The sequence below is a fragment of the Panthera onca genome, chromosome C1 (genome assembly GCF_046562875.1).
Source record: "Panthera onca isolate mPanOnc1 chromosome C1, mPanOnc1 haplotype 2, whole genome shotgun sequence".
Lineage (NCBI taxonomy): Eukaryota > Metazoa > Chordata > Mammalia > Carnivora > Felidae > Panthera > Panthera onca.
In genome coordinates, this window is record NC_138346.1 from 65,471,612 (window position 1) to 65,494,253 (window position 22,642).

At 37.4% G+C, this 22,642-nt stretch overlaps 1 protein-coding gene across 2 annotated transcripts in view; it reads right to left on the reverse strand.

Moving 5' to 3' along the window:
* Positions 1–306: 306 nt before the first annotated feature.
* Positions 307–22,642, reverse strand: part of XIRP2 (xin actin binding repeat containing 2) — a 74,383-nt gene continuing 52,047 nt past the window's right edge. Inside the window, exons 5-9 of one of the 2 annotated variants that reach the window (XM_060621452.3) lie at positions 22,497–22,569; positions 21,439–21,569; positions 11,487–20,793; positions 9,447–9,580; positions 2,081–2,191 (exon numbers count right to left, since the gene is read on the reverse strand). In XM_060621452.3, the coding sequence (XP_060477435.3) occupies positions 9,486–9,580; positions 11,487–20,793; positions 21,439–21,569; positions 22,497–22,569 (9,606 nt within the window). In that variant the 3' untranslated portion in view covers positions 2,081–2,191; positions 9,447–9,485. Of the gene's footprint in view, positions 2,192–9,446; positions 9,581–11,486; positions 20,794–21,438; positions 21,570–22,496; positions 22,570–22,642 lie in introns of both variants that reach the window. The other variant, XM_078451174.2, reaches the window with a different exon arrangement.

A 22,642-nucleotide genomic window follows, 5' to 3' on the forward strand; every position in this document is an offset into this window, starting at 1 on the left:
AATTGATATTTTTCATTAAATGTTTATAGACATTCCATGATAGTTTAATATAGGCAATTATTTTAAAAAAACATAATCATCATATCTTTAAAAATACAGAGCAAACAAGAGAATGAAATTTTATATTTTCTGATAATACTGTGGCTTTGATTTAGTATTTTATTTTTTCCAGGATTGTGTGTGTGTGTGTGTGTGTGTGTGTGTGTGTGTGTTAAATATCTCCTGCCCCTGAAAAGACAGTTTCCAAATTATGCAAAACATATATACTTAAAATCTCAATATATTTGGAAAAAAGTTACGCAAGTATTTTGGTTCGCATCTCAGGTGATTTAATTTTATTTCAGCAGAAATTATAGAGAAGGTATAAGAATTATAATAAATACCAGCAGCACAGAATCTCGCCAGTGATGTTATCTGGCATGTTGAAAACAGAGATATACTTAAGTGCCATTTGACAGGAACACAGAGCCATATTGTTTCATCTTTTCATTACATTCAGAATAAAAGTAGATTCAAACCGATTATGGCAAACACTGTATAGCTTAATGCAAGGAAAATTCCATTGTGATAGACATGAAATTTCTGAACATCAAATTTACAAGTTCAACAGAAGGTTATCGAAGTCTATTTCAGACATCAGTGTGTCTCAGACTTGAGTGTGAACTGCAAGTGGGCAGAGATGTTTTACTCAGTGTCACTGTAGCACCTATTCCTTTTAATTTGCTCTTCCACGGTGAGTTGTTCAGACTGGACCTCCACTCTGGGAAATGAAGGCTTAGCTGCACATGCACTGCTTGGAGCATCACAACCTGTATTCCCATTAACGTGGGCTGTTACTATTGCTTCACCATGCCCACGTTTGATGCCCTTCCCAAATTCTCTCAAATACAAGCATGGCATATTTTTAATTTGATCTACAGATTCCATTAAGTCACGTTCAAAAGTGTTCTCATTCTTTTTGGAAAAAGCGGCGATCTTCACAGGGTTAGAAAAAAGGAAGTGTAGATTTTTGTTATTTGCATGGTTTCCTTTGGTGTGTAAGATATTTGTATCAGAAGAGGCTAAGGATCTTTCCTCCTTTACTATTAACCTGCCACTGAGACCCAGTTTGGGGGCAGACTGCACGGGACTGCCAGCAGTAGCTCTGTCAGCCTGTTTCCCGAGAGCCATGGCTAGAATATTCCTCGAGTATGCCTTCTCAGATTCAAATATACTAAGTAACTCTGAGATTCTAGATGCATTTTCTAAATTTTCAATTTGAAATTCACCTGCGGTATAGTTTGCTTCCCTTGACAATGGTAATAGATTAGGAAATTCTAAAATAGATGTCTTCTGCCTGCAATTACTCAGACACGAGACTGCTACATAATTGTTATTATTATTCTTATTCAAATTCTCTTTACAATTTTCTGGCACCACCTCATCATCAGTGTTAGCAACCTGTAAAACTTCTGCACCATCAGTTTCATTAGTTTCTTCATTTTTCCCCTTCCGAGCACTCTGCACAACCACATTATTGTTGTCATTAAGATCCATTTCACTTTTCCTTTTATTCTTTGTATCTTCAGCCTCATTCAGCTTATCTTGCACATTCTTATTTCCTTCCTTCTTCTCATCTTTTCTTGCTTCGTACATGTCCATGTCTTTGATTCCTGTAACATCCTCTTTTTGACACATATGGATGGACTGCACATATGGCTGCAGGAAAGAAACATTATCTTGCTCCTGCCCTTTATTTTCCAGAGCTTTAACGGGTTCTATTCGTGATTCACTTTTAAATTCAGAGGATGTAGGGACTGTCATTTCTGGTGGCCATTTAGGTTTACTCATTTTGAACTCTTCCTCAAGGGGGAAGGTCTTCTTAGGCATCTCCCTGGAAGGGGGCCAAATGATTTTTAATTTTCCCCTCTCCCTGAATTTTTTCAAATCATCTCTTTGTCCTCTACTGTTACTGTCATCTAACTGTTTATTAAGATCTCCAAGTAAGGCAGTGTTTTCCACGCTACTTTTACACATATTTGTGGCTTCATTAGGAATAAAATCCACTGAGCTGCTTTGATTTTTGTAATTCCATCGATCTTTATGCTGTTTGTGTCCAAAACCTTCATCATAATTTCCTTTAGATTTGAAAAGCTGGTTAAAGTGAGGTTTACAATATATTTGTCCATGAAGTGATGCATAATTTCCCAAACTGCCGAAAAGAAAAAAAAAAAAAAGAAAAAAATTTTTAACATTCCATATATATACTATAAATTCATAGGGAATTAGGAAATTAATTATTTCAAGAATGAGTCAGAGATTCAGTACAATTAATTTACTGGCAATAGGAATGTACTTATTAATTGAACGTTCTTGTTAGATAATGGTTACTGCTAACGTTCAACATGATACATGTCTTATTTAGAATTTCATGTTTAGTATTTAGAATTTAATGTTGTATGTCAAGTATTGGTATAATAGCTATTATAGTATAATACATATATGGATATAGATGGTGTAAAATGATAAGACTAAACCTTTGTTAATTCAGTGGTTTTTGCGGGGGCTGCATTTTTCAATGAATCCTGAAGAGTACACACACACACACAAATCAACCATTTAAATTTCCTTGTTAACTAGGTTTTGAATGTATTGGAAAGGTTGCCTATGCAATTGTTTATTTGGCCTCTTTGGGGAGATCAACAAATAGAGTGCCTGTTAAAATTAAAATCAAATTTAGTCAGAGGCATCATTTTTTTTTAGTTATCACTGAGTCTCCACATAAATACAGATACACGAATTAGATACCAAAACTTAAAGCCCATGGATAAAGTTTATAACAAAACTAAGTGATAGGTGCTCTGGTGGCTCAGTCAGTTAAGTGTCTGACTGTTGATGTTAGCTCAGGTTGTGATCTCATGGTTGTGAGATCAAGCCCCGCATTGGGCTCCACGCCAAACATGGAGTCTGCTTGGGATCCTCTCCCTCTCCCTCTCTCCCTGCTCCTCCCCACTCATGCTCTCTCTTTCTCAAAATAAACAAATAGATAAACATTAAAAAAAAAAAAGCAATAAAAGTAAGTGACAAGGTATCCTCACCAAACCCAAAATATAAGGAGGTAAAAACAAACCAAAAACTCTAAGACTAGCCTGAGAGTCGCATCTGTATGACTGACAGCAGAAGAAGCAAGGAAGGTGTCTAAAAAAAACAGAAAATATAAAACCACAAAATAGTCAGCCAGTATTTTCTGGAAAGTATCACATGCCAATCAGAGAATAGCAGCTGAAACTGGGTGGGGTTTTACCTTCTTCATTGGCCAGTGAGTGCAAGGGCCCTGTAGCAGGGAAGTCTGCCAGAGAAGTTAAAACTCTCAAAATTGACCAACTGAGATCCCCTTTTAGGATAACACTTTATACTGAAAACAAAAATATGGGAATTGAATCAAAACGTAATTGGATAATGATGACAGAAATGAAAGAGAAGGTCCTGACTAACATGGGGGAGATGAATCAAGGCAGGAAATCCCAGAATTCAAGTCATTGTGGTTTTTTGGACAGTGTATGAAAACTGGAATTGGTAGTACTGTGAAATTGGGAAAACCATCCTAAACATTGCCTCCTTCTAAGATTTGGGAAAACTAATGCCATGTGAAAATGAGCCACAGAAAAGTATTAAGGCCAAATATCATACAGATTTATTATAAGAAATGAAAGAGTAAAGAGAATTTTTCATATCACTACAGACAATGAAAACATGCTAGAAAAACATGTTCTCAACATCAAAATTTTAAAAATGAGCGAAAAGACATTAAAACATGATAAAAAGGCTTGAAAGTTTAGAATGAATTGTAATTAGAAAAATGTCATAAATGAGGTGTGAGAAATCAGGGGAAAATCACAAATAAAAGAAAAAATCAGTAATAGAAACTAAACTAAAAGAAATTAAGAGCATATAAACACAATAGAAAATATTTTAAGACGAGAAATAGGAGAATAAGAGGATGAAAACTTACAACCAGAAATTTAAAAAAGATGATTTGAGAGAAGAACAATTAATAAAGACAGGCACAAAATATCCATGTAGGTATAACAGAAGTTCCTGAAGAAGAAAATAAAGTAATGTGATAGGTTAAATGCTAAAAAGCTATAGTTTAAGGAAACTTTCCTCAGATAAAAAGGTATGAAACTATGTATTGAAAGAGGCACACTAGGTAACTGAGACTATTTGACCCAGAATGACCAACATCAAGAAATATCCTAGTGAAATCACTGGACTTTAAATAAAAAGAAAAAAAAAATCCTTTGTGTTTATCTAAAAAGAAAAGAAAAGCATATGATTTATAAGAGAAAAAATTAGATTATTATCAGTCATTTCCAACACTTTACGCCAAAAGAAAATGGAATAATGCATTTAAAATATTCAGTGAAAGAAAGTGTAAGTCAATGATTTTTCTTTCAGCAAGACTGACTTTCCATTATCAAGATCACAGAACAGCCTTTCTAAGGGATCTACTAGAAAATAATCTTGCATAACTAAAATAGCTACAGAAGTATCAACATAAACATCTGTTGCAAGCATTATATACATATAAATATAAAACCTATAAACTAAAGATGAAATGATGGCAATGAGGGAGGTGGTGCGATATGTAATGGCTGCTTAATATGACACTGAAGACATAACACAATTAAAAAAGAATGGAATGCGGATGAATGGGGAGCAAATGCCATTTAAGTTTTCATAATCAAATTAGGGGTGCTGATAGTTTTGCTATTCCAAAACTGTTGTTCAAATGAATATGGGATACTCTTTTTTTTAATGTTTTATTTATTTTTGAGAGACCATGAGCGGGGCAGGGGCTGAGAGAGAGGGGACAGAGGACCCCAAGCGGGCTCTGTGCTGACAGCAGTGAGCCTGATGCTGGCTCGAACTCTCAAACCATGAGATCATGACCTGAGCCGAAATCAAGAGTTGGCTGCTTAACCGACTGAACCACCCACGTGCCCCGAATATGGGATATTCTAATTCTTTCCTCTCCTTTGTCTTTGAGAACCGGAAGTCTTGAAGTGAAAGCGGGGAGGCAGATGTGGAATAGAAAAGAGGCTAAGGCAAAAGCAATGCAGTTTTGAATTCAATTTGAGATATTCCTACAAATTCATGATTTATTTTTCTTTATATATAAACATCTACTAGCTCTTAACACTAAGAAAGCTTCAAAATAGTAACCAACCCAGTAGAAAGAGCATTGAGATTATAATCTTAAAATGCCATTTCTCACAAATAAAAAAAAAGTAAAAAGGAAATGACTGATCCTGGGTCTGGAGGAAGTAAGTGTATCAAAGGGGTATGGAACATCTAGTCCTACCAGATAATGAGAAAACTATCAGAGAGTACTTAGGTCTTGCCAAAAGGACTGAAGAGAGAACCTGAAGAGGTCAGGGATAGAATGATTTGAGCTTCAGAAATGATAATAACTGCATCTGATTAAAACCAATCAAACATATGTAAGTCTATGAGTTTATAAATATATCATGAATATTTTAAAATTCGTTACCTCTTAGGAGATAAGGAACCATTTCATTACATTGTTAAATAAGTAACTGATACATTGGCAAAACAGGTAAACAAAGGGAAAAAGTTATGTATTTATTCTGCCTTTCCTTCACCAACTGTACCACCAAGTGACCACATAGTAGATGAGGGGAAGAATCACCTGTAAAAGTAGTCAAACTAATAATGAAAAAGAAAGAACAAAATGAGAATATGAACATTTTGTAAATATCAATTAATGCATATAGGTATTAAGATTTCATTTTTTGCCATGATTGCAAAACCAGACACGAGCAGACACTATGTGCTTACTATATTCTTGCCAACACTCCCTATGTTCTTGAAAAAGGTATCAAATCTTAGTTTAAATCAGAATCTAGATTCAGCTGACAGTTTTTCAGAAACACAGGGGAGAAAGGAGTATGTGAACTACATGATAAGTGAGCAATCAGCAAATCCAGACTGGATAATTCTACAGGTCAAATATTCAAGGTTCTTCGCAAATAAATTGTAAGAAATGAAAGAAATGGATAGAAAACCCTATAGATTTAAAAGATGTAAAAGACATATCAAAGTTTTAAAAAATGAATACAACTAAAGTATAATATCCAAGAAAGCATATTTGGATTAAAAAAACTATAAAAATGCAAGGAAGAAACTATTAAAAAGAATACTATTTACTCAGAGAGAGAGAACTGGTTGTGTTTGGGTGAGGCACATGGAAGGAGCTTCTGGAACCATTGGCAATGTTTATTTATTGACCTTGGTACTAGTTAGAAAGCATTCACTTTATAATAATTTATTAAATCATACATTTGATTTGTTTTTTTCTATATTTGTGGCTTTTGGTATAATGACTTTTAAAAAATATTAGTCACTGGGGGCACCTGGGTGGCTCAGTCTGTTAAGCATCCGACTTTGGCTCATGTCATAATCTCATGGTTTGTAAGTTTGAGTCTTGTGTCAGGCTCTATGCTGACAGCTCAGAGCCTGGAGCCTGCTTCAGATTCTGTGTCTCCCTCTCTCTCTCTCTGCCCCACCCCACACTCACGCTCTGTCTCTCTCTGTCTCTCAAAAAAAAAAAAATACACACTAAAAAAATTTTTAAAATATCAGTCATCAAATATTTTTCAGTCCTTATTAAATGTCAGGGCTTTACTAGGTGTGAGAGTCAAACATTAACACATTTCCTACAGCTGGAAAGCAGTTACATTAGATTGTGTTAAGAATGAGGCAAGCACTGGGATGCTCCGGGAGCACATAGGAGGGACACTTGAATCCATATGTGGGGATCAAAGCAGGCTTTTTCAAAGACATAAAGTCTCAGTTGAGGTCTGAAGAATGAGTGGATATTAGCCTGGTGAAGAGCTGGAGAGGGGGCATGGGAAAACTCCTACAAGGAGTGGAAATAACATTTGGGACCAACTAGATATGAGAGAGAAAGATAATGATTTTGAGGAACTGAAATTCAGATTTCATGAAAAGTAACATGCAATGGGAGGAAGGGGTGTTGGGAAAGGAGTAGGGTAAGATTCTGAATTGCCTGTTAATTCATAGTAAGATGCTAATTTTACTTTGACAGAGGTAACCATCATATGTTTTAAACAGATTTGCATTTTAGAAAGATCATTTTCACTACATCATGGAGCATGTACTGGGGCAAGTTGTTGGTGGTAATGGAGGTAAGAGATAATGGGGGCAGGGAGGCTAATTTGCTAGAAAGACTGTTGCATTAGTACAGGTGAGAGACGACAGGTGGAAGATGCCTGGGCTGTGGGGATGGAGGAAAATGTACAGCTCAAGAGGCATTTATAGGATACCAGTTATAGGACTCGGTCATTGCTTGGGCATAGGGAATGAAGAAGAGGAAGGACTGAAAGGTAACTTCATGTTTCAGTCATTGAGTTAGTGTTAATGTCATTTATTGAGAGACTATCATACAGACCAGAAGTCAAGGAAGGAATTTCAGAAGACAGAAAAAATAATGGGGCATATTGAATTTGGTGTACAAGTGAGAAATCTAATTAGAGATGAATGCTAGTCATTGAGATATAAGCATCTGATAGAGGAGAGAACTGGGCTACTGTACAGATTTCAGAGTTATTCTACATGGATGATGATTAAAGTCATGGAAGTGGATGCAGTAAACTATATATATAAAGAATATAAACAGAAGAATAAATGGCCATAACAGAATCCTAAGGAACTCTAACATTTCAGTAATGGACAGAAAAGAGTCACCCACATAGGAGTCTGAGAAGGAACACCCAGAAGGTAGGACGAAACTATTATACTCTGGCGTCATGGAAACCAAAGAAAAAGAACATTGCAGTAAAGGGTGTTTGACATTGTCAGTTTAAGTCAGGAAAGATATAGCCTGATACACACTGGATTTGGCAAAATAATTACAATTTCAGCATCTCAGACTATATAGCCACACCAAATGCCACATTCGTTAAAATGCATTTGTTACTGTATTGATACAGTGCTTCTGTTGCAACAGACAGGAACAAACAAAACAAAAAACAAAAGACAAAAAAGACCTAGTATATCTTACCTGACACTGACAATACTCTACATTCTTATTTTTTCTTCTTTTATTTAGACACAATACCCAGACATGGGTATACTCTAGCCCATCACCCAATTTTGTATATGAAGTTTTACTGGAATACAACTGGGCCCATTAGTTTACAGCCACACTTGTTCGTTTAGTTAACTGTGGATGCTTTTCCACTCAACTGAAAAGTTGAGTAGTGACAGAAATAGTATGGCCTATAAAATTGAAAATATTTACTATCTGGCCCTTTACAGAACAAGTTTTCTGACTCATGATCTTGAATCTAGACTTAAGGGGTGCCTGGATGGTTCAGTCTGTAGAAGATGCAATTCTTGATCTCAGGGTCTTGAGTTCAAGTCCCATGTGGGGCACAGAGCTTACTTAAAATAAAATAAGGTTGGGGGTTCCTGGGTGCTTCAGTTGGTTATGTGTCCAACTCTTAATTTGGCTCATGTCATGATCTCATAGTTTGTGAGATTGAGCCCCCACGTTGGGCTCTGTGCTGCACAGAGCCTTCTTGGGATTCTCTCTCCCTCTCTGCCTCACTTTATCTGTCTCAAAAATAGATAAATAAGGGGCACCTGGGTGGTTCAGTCAGTTAAGCATCTGACTTTGGCTCAGGTCATGATCTCACAGTTTGTGGGTTCAAGCCCTGCGTTGTTGTGCTCTTTGCTGTCAGTGTAGAAACTCTCTTTGGGTACTCTATCTCTATTTCTCTTTGCTCATCCTCCGCTTTCTCTCTCTCTCTCTCTCTCAAAAATAAATAAACATTAATTTTGGTTTTTTTTAATGAGGCACCTGGGTGGCTCAGTTGGTTAAGCGACCAACTCTTGGTTTTGGCTCAGGTCACAATCTCACAGATTTGTGGGTTCAAGCCCTGCATTGGGCTCTGTGCTGACAATGCAGAGCCTGCTTGGTATTCTCTCTCTCTCTGTCTCTCTCTCTGCCCTTCCCCTGCTTGTGTTCTCTCTCTTTCAAAAAAAATAAACTTAAAAACATTTTTAATAAATATATTTTCAAATAAAATATAATAAGATTGAAAGTAGAATCCAGACTTCCGACTCAAGTGGTAACTCAAAAATGCCTATTTGTACAGAATTTCTTGATTTTTCTCATCTGTGTGATCTCCAGGTTTAGACAAAAGGAACCTTTCTGGATTTGATTAAGAAAGCAATATTTCAAAAGGGAAAAGGTCACCACCATCCTGAGAAAAAAGAACCCAACAACACCCCCTTTTGTAGTTGTGTTAACTGATGACAGCGAGATCTAGAAAACGTTGTATCTTCTAAAGACATGATGCTATAAGTATATTGTAGGCTCCTCCAGCATTTGTGCCACAGACCTCAAGACATTTTACCTCAGTTTACTGTTGCAGTGGTGGCATCGGAAGCAGGATTTATGAAAACTCTGCTTGTCCGCTACTAGACACTCCATTGGATAAACAGTCTTTTGACAAAGTGTACATATTGCCTTGTCTTGGAGCAGCAGCTTCTAAAAATAAAAATTTACCAAAGGTTATATGATGCTGTCTTCAATCACACTGCAAAACCAAAACAAATAACAGTATATTGACTAGCCATGCAGTTAAAGTAAAAGCTCTTAAGACTCCTGTCCTAACAGCGCTTCTGTGGAAACTATCCTACCATCAGGTTTGAGGTTCTGGAACATCAATGCCCAACATTTTCACATTTTAAAATATCCTGGAGAGAGTTCTCCAGAGTGCCTACATAGCTCTTAAAGCTGAGGATATTGTATTTGTTTAAATAATTTCCTCAATGACTTCATGTTGGCTCTGTGACACCTTTTCCTAACTTTAATACAGCAAGACTCCTGAATATGTTGAGATGTTCAGGGCCATTTCTCCTCAATCTAAATGGCTTTAGATTGTAGGGCTTTTGGGATTCTCACGCTTGCCTTTTACATGCTCCCTACCTCTTCCCTGGCTATATCATCCCTGTGGCCCCCTGCTGCAGTGCTCAGGTGGATACCAGCTCCTGTGAATCACAGTAGTGCTTAGACAGTGGTTCAAAACTGACATAGAACTTTCACCTCAGTACTGTTTTGATCCTCCCTACAATCCCATGAGACAAACTAAGCTTTCATATAAGTTATATATAAAGGCATATGTGCTCAGGGTTCCTTTTACAAATAAGTGTGTATTTTAGAGCCTCAATGTTCAATTTGAGCTAGTAAGAGATCTCCTTTGTTTATTTGGTAGGACACATATTTCTATATTTAACACCGGGTGGGTTTTTTTTTTCCTTTTTGTCTTTTCTACATGCTTTTAGCTATCTTAACAGAAACTGAGCATTTGAAATTAATTGGACAGCTTTGCTTGATTATGCCAGAAGCAAGCACATTAAGAAGTCATATTAATCTGATAAACTAGACACTTATGTTGCAAATATGATAGAGGGATAATTATTGGTTTCAGCAGTTTTTATTTTTAAACTTCCTATTCCTTTCAATCTGTTTAAAAGAATGGACTACGTTAATGGTGCACATTAATTATGTCAAATCTTTTTATTGTAAAGCCTCATTAATTGTAAAATGTAGAGAAATAAAAAGAAATAAAGTGTTTTCTGATGTTAAAAAATATGTACTAACTCCATGTGTTTTGAATTTCCCTCCTTCTAAATATAGTCAAATTTTTAAAATGTATTGTCCATGTTCATGTGTAAATGAGGCCAAGTGAACTATCATTTGGAGTTTAAGAAAGGTGAAATGAAATTAGTTATAGAATAAAAATAGTGCCATTAGAAAACACTAACTCATCCAATTTAATAACAATAATTCTATATACAAAAGGTCTAATTCCATATGTATATTTTCATCAAAGATATCAATCAATACAAATCATGAAAGCACACATGAAGGGTGTAAATTGTTTCTTGGGTTATTAGCAGGCTGTGTTGAATTCAAACACAACACCACTCAAATCTGGCAGTTAAAAATATGTCAATAGTAGGCCAATAGATATTACCTCATATTGTCTTAAACAAGTGGATAAAATACTAACTTTTAATGAAAATATAAATAATGTGCTATGTGTGTACCGTTTTTAATAAATACACTGTTACATATAATTGTCAATGCTATCACAGCAACAATGATTGTATCTGCTGTTCTACCTCGTCTTATTTACCTTGACAAATACACGTCTCAATCAATCTATGTTGTTATTCTCACACAGTGCAGATGAATCCTGTGTTAGATGCTTTTGTGAAAAGAAAGCAGTAAGAGCGAGCGAGCATTGTAAAGAGAAGGAGATCCTCCACCAGGGAAAGCTGTTAGTTTTTGGTTATTGCCAAGCACCCTTCTAACTGCAAGCCATCCTAGCTATGGGACGTGTGCCTTTAAGCGGGTTAATCTTCACACTCTGCACACTCTCGTTTACCACTGATAAATGCAGAGTCCTCGTGGAAGGTGGTTCTCATCTCAGTGGCAGAAGCATCTGAGGTTGCACAGCCCACGCTTTTGAAAACGCTTTCACTCTCCTGCCATGCCTTCTGAAAATTCCTCCTGAGTTCTTTAGGTGAATCAGAAATATCTAAAATATGGCCAGCGATGACATCTTCATAGGTTGGCGGGGCATGCTTGAAGTCAAAGCCAGATTTGCCAGCTTCTGAGCTATGTGATGAAGAGACCGTCATCCTCGACCCAACAACTTGGCCCTCAAATGCATCCACACCTGAGAAATGTTCACTTAGCGTCCTTGTTTCAGAGCGGACGCTGGGCTGCTTGACAGAGATTTTTTCTTGTAGCTCTCTAGGACGGTTGCAAGAAAAGCCTGTAAAACTCGTATTTTCTAGAGATGTTAATCCAAATTCCTCCTTACAAAACGAATGACTTTCTTGTTTAATATTATGGTTTGTTTCTCCATTGGTATAAACTCTTCTATTTGACTTTGCTTCAAAAGCTGGGCCATCTTCAAATTCCCTGAACCATCTGTTTATTTCATTTTCATGGTCACTCACGAAATTTTCAGCCATTTGGACAGTTTGGTTGGCGGCTTCAAACCTCTGCGTGTGCTCTGAGCGGCGGGGCCCTTCTACCTTGCGGATGATTTCCACCGCGTCAAAACTTTCAGTGTCCGGCAGGAGGCGCTGCGCGGAATTCCCAGCGTCTTTGTGAAAGTAAGTCGCCCTTTTTTCCACTTGCCTAACTTCCTCTTGAGCTTCCATGGATCCTCTGAAGGAACCACTATCTACATGGTTTACACTTATAGGTATTGTGATTGTGGGTGGAGAGTCCCTACCACGGGTTTCTATCTTAATTTGACGACGAAGTGTTGCAGGAGACGCGATGATCTCAGACCTTTTCTCCACAATCGGAACCGGGGTTCCTGATGTGCACGGGACGCCCCCTCTGGACAGTTTTGCAGTGGTGTCTTTGAGTTTGACAAGCTGCTCAGAGCGACTCCTGGGCGGAGGAGGGGACGCATCTGCTCTGCTAACTCTAGATGTTTGTGCCATGGGAGTTCTTGGCGATGGTTCAGCAAAACTGTCCTTTTTAGGGGACTGAGAGAGCTCATCCTTAGTAGAGGTTTCTGTTCGCCGGGCAGTAGACTCGATTGTTATAAAAGTTGGTGACGGTGGGCGTGTTTTTAAGGAGGGAGGAGAGATCTTGCTATTATCTAATTTAATTTCCTGATGGGTTTTCACATGATTGTGAGCAGTTGCTTCATGGTGAGTTGCTACTTGGCAGTGTTCTGTTTTTTCTACAATCGTGTTTTCTTGCTGTTCACTAACATTAGGCATTTTAGGTGACGTTTCGTTAAGGCTGGTGGGTTTATGCCTCTGCTTTCCTGCTTTGGAGGATATCACGGCTGTTTGAATTATATCCTCACAGGACATAAGCATTTCCTCTGCTTGAGTTTTAATATGCGTTATTTCTTCTTTGATTTTTTCTATGTTATTTTCCATAGCAATGCAAACTCCATATTGTCTTTTTTCTTCACTTAATAGCCATACTGGAATAATATTTAACAGTGTCTGAAATGTTTTAAGGCCATTTTTATCTGGCTCTGCTTCAAACTGTTTTACCCTAGACAAAATCTGTTGTAGTTCTTCACGTTTTCTCAAGAATTCCAATATATTTATAGCACATTTTCCATCATCCTGCTGGGATTCTTTCACAGAGGAAAATAAAGATTTGTTCTGTGTAATCTCTTGCTTTGAATCTTTAGTATTAGAAAAGACTTGTTTCTGTTGTATGCCCTTGACTCCAAGACATTTTTCTTCCTGCAGCTTATTATACGGCTCCGGCAATTTTTTATGTTCAACTCGACTTTCAGAAGTCTGTATTTGTGTTTGCTGAAAATTCTGTGTCTGTGAATCAAGATGTACATCAGTAACCTCTTGCTTGACTACCTTCTGTGCCGATTTATTCAAATGTTCTTGTTTTCTTTCAACTGTTAGTCTCTCTTCCTTTGGACCAGTCATTGATGCTTCCTGATTTGTTCTTTCGTTTCCTGGAAGTTTCCCGCCCTCAGATTCTCTATATTCTCTTTGCTTCTCATGAACTATATTGAGTTTATTTTCATGGCTTTTCCCTGTGGGTTCTGTAGGCAATTTGATTGTTACTCTTTTCTCCTTCTTAGGTAATTGACAATATTTTTCAGCTACAGATTGCTTCTTACTATATTCAGTGCTTGCTTCAGTTTTCTCAGTTTTCTGGTACTGTCGTTTGCTAGTGGTTTGAACATCAACTTCAGATTGCTTTTTATGGCTTTCATAGATGTGGTCTGTTTCATTTAATTTGTGATCTGCAGTTGGAAGCTTGGTACTCTTAACTGTGAAACTTGGGGAAACTGGTTTTCTTTGGGGCAAGTGCAACTGCTCCTCCACATACTTCTGTTGTGCTTGTTGTGTCTTACATTCCTGGTGACTCTGTTTAATTTCACAAGCTGATATAGATTGTAGCGTGTCCCTCGAGCTGTGTAAAACTTCCTTTTCCATGGTATCTTTGTCTTCTGAGGCTGGTAGAGTACGTTGGCGCCCCTCGGCAGCAACCGTCACCGCTGGTGTTGTGGAAGGGGGGTTATCCGCGCCCACTCCTAGTACTTGAGAATGACTTTGAGAGTCCATTCCGGGTAGGGGAACCACCTCATTTGTTTTTTGTAACAGCACTTCCTTTTTCAGCTCTGACATATTTTGATTTGGGCTTTCTGTTTTGACTATCTTGTAGCAAGAACTCTCATGTTTCTGTTTTTCAAGCTCCTCTCTTTGTTGTCTATACTTTTCTTCAGCAATCATTAAAGGTGTCTTAAATTTTCTCATATAAGGTTTTGGACTTTGTTGTCCTGAGCCTGCTGAGAATGAATGCGATTTTACCAGAGGTGCTATTGTGTTTTCCTTGGGTTGTGAAGTTTCTGGAACTGTCTGTGAGAGAGATCTTTTAGAGTCCATAGATAATTGTTTGCTTTCATCAAGATTCCTAGATAAGTTCTGCTTCATTTCTGTGTGTTCACTGCTAGTCACCATTATTACTTTTTTCTGATCCTTCGAGGAAGTGGCTTTACATTCCATATCTGGTGGGGAATTTTCCAATTCACCTCTTGGGGAACCATGATTCTTTTTATCTTCCATCTGTTTGAAAAATTTGGGTTTGGGGAATGTGGGAGGTGGCAAAATTACTCCCGATTTTCCTGTTAGGACTTTAGCCTGAGAATGAGTTTGCTGCGAACTTGAGGCTTCTTCTTGGGAATATTGTATGATTGCTCCACTTCGCTTTTCTTGAACAGAGGAGGGAAGGAGATGCGATGGTTTAAGAGATGGGGTTGGAGGAGGGGGAGGTGGCGGAAACATTGACAGACATTCAGATTTCTCATCTTCTGGTGGTGGAGGAAGAGGGAGGCCTGGGAAACTTTCAAATTCAGCCTTTATCATCTCTGTGGACAGTGAGGGAGGAAAAACGTTTTTTTCAGGCAACATCATTAAAGGAGGTGGAGGAGGAAGAGGAAATTCAATTTCGGACGATGCATTGGAAGGTGGAGCAGGAGGTGGAGATGGAGGTGGAAGAGAACACTCACTTTCTTTTAAATTATTTTCAGGGTTAAAGCTGATTGAATTAAAGGACATTTCCATTGCCCTTTTTAAGTCTGTGGAAGTATTTGTCCTCATTAGAAAGTCCTGACTCTTCAGATGAACATCAGCCTGCTTTTTGTCACTTGCCTTAAATTTACTGTGGCTTTTTGGGGAGACTTTTACTTCTGTTGTATTTGATATGTCTTGATCTATAGGCAAAATTGGCTGAGGGTTCATGTTCTTCTTCCTTATACCTTTACTAGAACATTGTATTTCTTGCTTTAACGAAGTTTGCTTCTGAAAGTCCTCTGAAACTTCGCAAGTTTCCACAACTGTCTTGTTGACTAGACTCTGGGTTGGACTGGGCTTAGGGCTTTGTTTATCTGTTGATATTTTAGTCTGTTTGGTATTTTTTGGACTCTTTACAGAGAAAGACTCAATCTTCTGGTGGTCATTTCTCAGTTCGCAAGTTTGAGTCTGTTGCCTTCCAATTGTTTTATCAACAGATTGGGTAAAGACCGCATCCTTCTTCTGTTCTCTCACTGTCTCTGATTCCTTAGTTTTTAGATTTTCCTGAGCTGACACAGTTGAAGTCAATTGTCTGCTCATATGTTCATCACCAAAATGCTGCTCTGCTGTGGTATCCATCCAGGCACCCATTTTGTCCCCTGATTCCAACACATTTTTACTAGCTTTGTGGTGTGAATTAGATAGTCTTCTAAGGTTTTTCTCAAGAGCATCGTTGTTTTGTTCACGATCTATGACAATCTTTATGGTGCCTTTTGGGGCTTTTGGAAGATTAAGTTCAGTTCTTTCTTCTATTAAATTCCCATGACAAGATTTGCCTGTAGTTTGATTGGGAGTATCTGTTCCCCCTTGCCACCTGGATGCTGGTTCAAAAGGTCCTGGTCTTGGCTGAAGAACACTTTTTTTGTCCCTCTGTTCAGCCACCTGATGAATCTTTGTTTTCTGCTCTTCTGAAGAACCTACCATCACCGCCTTCACATCTTCTTTCATTACACTTTTCTTATCCACCTCTTTAAAAGCTCTCTGTGCTTTTTTCAGATTCCTTAATGACATTTCAAGGTCATCTCGGATAAGCTCCTTTTTCAGGATTTCTGTCCTTGTGTTTGCAGTCTTTTCAAGGCATTCAATAGCTTTCTCAATATCATCAGGGATGGCATTGGGTTGTTTAGATTCTTTCCATTGGTGGCTTGATTCCTTAAGTGACTTGAATGTGGCCAGCATGTCACTTTTTATAATTTCTTCTGTTTTAGCTACTGTTTTCTGACTTATGGCCTGGTTGAGGGAATTTAGGGTTGATTTCAAATCACCTTTTATAATTTCTTCTTTGGGTGTCTTGCAAAATGTAGTCTGAGGCTCTGTCATAAAAACCTTAACTGTATTCTGCACATCTCCTGGGATGATGTCAGTTTCGTTAATAGTACGTTCAACCCGAGATTGCCTTTTCTTCAGTAACAGTTTTGTGCCCTCCACATCACCACCAATTATTTCTTCCTCTCTTTCTTGTTTCCCAGCTGTTAGTGTTTCATTTGACCCTGTCTGGAGTTGCTTAAGATAATCCAAAGCTCCAATTTCTATGCATGTTGTGAAAAACTGAACATTTCCCCTCTCAGAGGCATCAATTTTAGCCCTTTCAGATATTTTATTGTTTGATATGGAAGATAGCAAACTATGAATGGTACGTTTCACATCACCCCCTATTACTTCTTCACGCTCAATTGTGTCACCAGTGTTTTCATGAAGAAGACAATAGATAGTCATGTTAATATCTCCTTTTTCATCTTCTTGAATTAAAATGCCTTTCTTTACAGATCTTTCCTCAGAGAACAGGTTTTTTATTGCTTGTTGTACATCACCACTCACTATTTCTTCTTTTTCAGCATGAAATTCTGTTGATCTGTTTAATAATTGAGTTTTGGTCAAATTAACATTTCCCTTTTCTTCTTCACTAACCAAAATCTCCCTTTTTGTACAGTCTCGTTTGGAGAGTAGGTTCACCATTATATTTCTGAGATCAACCCTAATAATTTCTTCTTTCTGTATCTCAGGAGAGGCTTGATTCATTAGCTTGTATTTTGCCATTCGAACATCCCCAACTTCATCAGCTTCAATGATGATTCCAGGAGCCTCAATAACTTTTTGAGAATAGAGTTCTTCCAACGTTTCCTTAATGCTCTTGCCAATAATTTCTACCTTCTCTACCCTACTTTCATTAAATTCATGAAGGGGTGTAGTTTCAAAGAGCCATGTAGTTGTTTTGACATCAGAAGGAGGGATTTCTTCCTTGATGATTTTTGTGGTGCTTTCATCTGCTTCCTTAATAGAGTCCAAAGTCTGATTTTCAAAAAGCCATACTGCCTGCTTAACATCACCTTTCTGTATATCTTCCTGGGTGACGGTTTTGATATTTTCATATTCTGACCCTTCTCCTCTCAGTTCATCTATAGTGTGCGTCTCAAACAGCCAAGTAGATGTTTTAACATTGCCCTTTTGTATTTCATTGACACTTACTGTTCTTATATATGTATTCTTATCAAAATTTTCAGATTCAAAAAGTTGTTTACTTGTTTTTACATCTCCACCTTGAATATAGTCTACAGTGGACACGGTATCACGTGATTCTTCTGAAATCTGATCCAATGGCTGGGTTTCAAATCTGTATCTGACAGAACTAACATCTCCCTTCTGAATGTCTTCTTGTGTGACAGATTTAATAACATACACAGTCTTTGACTGATTAATTGAGTCTAATGGTTTTGTTTCAAAAAGCCACCTCGTTCCTCGTACATCTCCATGAATCACCTCTTCCTTTTTAACTGTTGTCACTTCATGATAATACCCTTCTCGGTCTTGAATTGCATAGAGTGGCTGGGTTTCAAAGAGCATTTTATAGCTTTTTACGTCACCCTTTATTACTTCTTCAGCAATTGTTTTCTTGGTACTGATACAGTCAGATTCTTCTTTAATCTCATCTAAAGAAAAAGTCTCAAAAATAAAACACCCCTTCCTTACATCCCCACCTTGTATGTCTGTCACTGTCTTAACTAATTCATCACCTTCTTGGCTCTCTTTTATCATATCAATTGGCTGGTTTTCAAAAAGCCACCTACAATTTAAAACATTGCCTTTCTGAATATCTTCAGTCTTTAGGGCTTTGATCTTTTTCAAAACTTCCTCTGAACTGGAACTTATAGAATCTAAGGACTGATTTTCAAACTTATGCCTCATGCTGGAGACATCTCCGGCTTGGATATCCATTTCCATGGCCTTGATTTCTTTTCCTTCTTCTCCTTGTATGCTGTCCAAATTTTCTGTCTCAAAAAGAAAACATGCTGTACGAACATCCCCACCTTGGATCTCCTCCTGTTTTACAGTTTGCAATTTGACTGTTGCTTCAGAGTCATCTTTTATGGTATCAAGAGGCTTAGTTTCAAAGAGCCAAGTGCAGGCTTTGACATCTCCTTTACGAATTTCTTCACAGTCACTCATTAATGAAACTTTTTCATAAAGAGACTCCATTGGTTGGGTTTCAAAAAGCCATCTACAAGTTTTGACATCCCCTTTAACAATATCTGTAGCTTGTTCAGTTTTACTTTCTACTTCTTCCATATTACTAAAATATTTAATTGAATCAAGAGGTTGAGTTTCAAATAGCCACTTAGCAGACTTCACATTTCCAGTCTGTATTTCTTGAGCAGATATTCCTCTAATTATCTGGAATTTATGAATGCTTTCATCAAACTGGTCAATGGGCCTTGTTTCAAAGAGCCACCTACAACTCCGTACATCACCTCTTAGGATTTCTTCTTGTTGGACTGTCTTTACTTGATGATATTTTCCAAGGTGATCTTGAATGGCATATAGTGGTGTTGTTTCAAAGAGTGATTTATTTAACTCTACAGCACCTCTCGTGACTCCTTCCACCTGTATTTTATGTGATGCATCAAATTTAATTAAATTGTTCGATTCAAAGATATGTGTGTAATTCTTTACATCACCTCTGTCAACTTCTTCAAGTTTCACTGTTCGTATGTACTCTTTTTTATCTTCTCTAATGTCTTCCAGAGGTTGGGTTTCGAAAACCCATTTTTGGTGTCTAACATCCCCCTTTTCTTCTTCAGAGGCAGTAATTTTTTGAAGTTTTCCTACATCAGGGCTATCTTTTAAAGCCTCTATTGGAAGTGTTTCAAATAGATGCTTAGTAGTTTGTACATCACCCCCTATTATCTCTTCAGATCTTAGAGGATCTGCATCAGAAACTTCTTTTAGAATGTCTAATGGCTGTGTTTCAAACATCCAACACTTTCTGGAGACATCTGTACCTATTATTGTTTCCTTTTCAATGATGACCTCTTCTGAGTCTTCTTTGATTTTCTCCAAAGGTTGAGTTTCAAATAACCACTTTGCCCTACTCACCCCACCTTTGACATTTTCTTCCATGGATATTCCTCGGACAACTTTAATTTCTGTGATATCCTTGTTAATTGTGTCCAAGGGCTGTGTTTCAAACATCCAACGTGCTGTTCTCACATCTCCCTTTTCAACATCTTCTCTGTGAACAGTTTTAATTTCTAGCATTTGACCTAAACCATCCCTAATAACATATAATGGTTGAGTTTCAAAACATTTTATACTTCTCTTCACATTTCCTTTAATCTCTTTGAGTTCAGACCTGAGTTGCAGAAGGTGAACTTCATCCACTGAATGAAGCTGTCCAAGCTGATCCAGATGTTGAGTTTCAAACATATACCTCACAGTCTTGACATCCCCACCGGTGATGTCCTTTATGGTGGTTACCACTGATTCTTCTTGACCTTGGTGCATTTTATTCATTGAGTCTAATGGCTTTGTTTCAAACATCCACCGGGCTGTGCGGACATCTCCTCTGGCTAGTTCAGGAATTTTCTCAGCATTTTCTTCCATGCCAGAGGAATGATCACCCAGTGCATCTATGGGTTGGGTTTCAAACATCCATGTTGTATATTTCACATCACCACCAGCAATGATTTCTTGATCAGCAATGCCCCCGTTGATGTTATCTTCATCTGGAGAGCCGTTGTTGATGGAATCTAATGGCTGATTCTCAAAGATCCATCTCATGGACTGCACCTCCCCCTTCAGAATTTCATCCCACTCCAAGTGTTCTCTTTCTGAGTTCAGAGCTTTTTGAGAACTGTCATTTGTATTTTCAAAAACATACCGGGCTTGTTGCACATCTGCTAAAACTGAGCTCCCTGGGTTCACTTGACTAGAGACAATTTCAGAAACCTCACTGATATAATGTTTTTCTAAGTTTTTTCTTAACTCAGGATGGATGTGTTTATATAAACGGTTTAATTCGTACAAATTTCTTTGCTTAGAATATAATTCTTTGGGTACTGGTGGTGTTCTAGGAGGGTTGGGGAATTCAGGGGACTGGGAAAATGCTGTCGCATCTATTGGAGCTTGAAATATTTCAGGTGGGGGAGGAGGAAATTCTTCTGTCTTTCCTGTAGGAGTGGCATTAACTTGTGCTAGAGTTGAGGAAGTGGCACTGTGGGTGCCATGCTTTGTGGTTGATGTTTCCTTCCTCTGGCTGGTCGAAGTGCAAGAAGTAGAAGAGGGACCCACAACTGATGATGGTTTTAAACTCTCTTCATATTCACTTTCAATCTTGAAGGGAAAGAAAGTCAAATCTTATAAAAATGGGTGTAGTGGTGAAGATTTCCTAGGCACTGTCCCTTACCTGTCCACCTGCTATGATATCTCCTTTGGAAATAGCAGAAGACAGACTCTTTTTAAAGACCTACTTAGAAGCAATATTCAGTTTTGTTACTATCTTTCCTATAATTCATTTGTGCTTTTAGGGTTCTATTCCCCATTCAATATATCAACAAGTCAGTATTTTAACATTTACACATAATCTTGATTTTTCTTCCTCCTTTACTTAATATACTGTGCTGAGTAATCTGGAGGGATAACAGTAAAAGTCTTAAAGTACTTTTGAGAATTATTTTGTTTTCCTTGGAATTTTAAGCAGAGTATCTGACATTTAAAATTGACTTTATTATTTTATCTAATGCTAGTTATTAAACTTTAGAGCATATATAATTTTTTCTTCCCTATTTTTTTTTAGTGAGAAAAGTTTTAACTCTACTGCTTTTCTCATGTAGAATAATATTCTCCTTATGGGGGGAAAAAAGTAATGGCTCCAGATTTAGTTGAAAAACCACATAAAACATTCAATAATTTGAAAATGCTATGCATTTACATCTGGTTTTACACTTAATATGTTTCCATATAGCGATATTGTTTTACCTTAATCTGCTTGGCTGGGGTCATCTCTTTCTCAGAATAAAGGACCTTTTCCTGGGCAGACTTTTCAAATTGCTCTTTTAAAAACTTTGTTGAAACCTTTGGAATCTCTTCATCCTCAGGTGTATCAATGACTGCAAACAGAAAAGAATACCAGGGATGTTATGTAACTAATAAACATGATGTTTGAGAAGGAAGCTTCTCACAATATATGTTAAATGAAAAGGTTCAAGGTACAAATATATGCATATGGCACCATTTCATTATGTAAGTTAGTGTCAAGAAATATAGGGAGAACAATGGTGGTGGTTATCTCTAGACGAGAAGTCGTAATTGAAGGAACTGTTATTTTAATTGTATATATTTTTCAAGTTTTCTACAAGCATGTTTTACTTTCATGGTTAGGAAAAAATAATATAAGTTATAAAACAAGAAAAGCACACAAGAAGGACAGAAAAGGAATACCTGCTTCCTTTGCAAAACCAAAATAAAGCCAAAATACAGACAGACTCAAGTAATGATTGGGTCACAATTGGCTTAAATCTTCCCTTTTAGCTCTTCAAGGCAACAAAACTTCTCATTCCCCTTTTATGGGCAAGACAGCCTGTACCTGTCTTATGCAAACTCGTACAGATTTGTCTATAGTTTAATTTCATGTATGTAGGTTGAAAACTGAATTTAGAAGTGTTAAAATCTGTTAATAAAAGTAATACAATTTAGATAACATTTCTGTTCTTAGGGAACTTGATAAACATTAAGTTTTACTGTAGGTGCCCGAGGCAAAAAGCAATTCAGAGATGACTGGCGTATCACCTTCTAGGCTGTTAGGATGAATTCATAAGACTGATGGGCAGTGAACTATTTTAGAAGCTTATTGCATCTGTTACCATAGGCAGAACCTAATTATGTATAGAAATACTACTTTGTCTCCTTTGGGACTGTGAGTCATAGTTATTAAATGTACTTAGTGGGAGGGATTATGCTTTGGAAGTCCTCCACTCAAACCCAGACACATGAGTAGGAGAAAGGCATACTGGGGTCAAATAATACCAGATTCTCACCTGTTTCTTGAACACATTGATGGAACTGAGAAGCTTGGTTTATTTCTTCAGTGTGCTTTTCAAGATGAGAGGCCTGTGTTTAAAGATAATTTTAAATAAATAAATGTTTTTAAGAAGTCAGTTATTTTAGTACTGCATATATATTC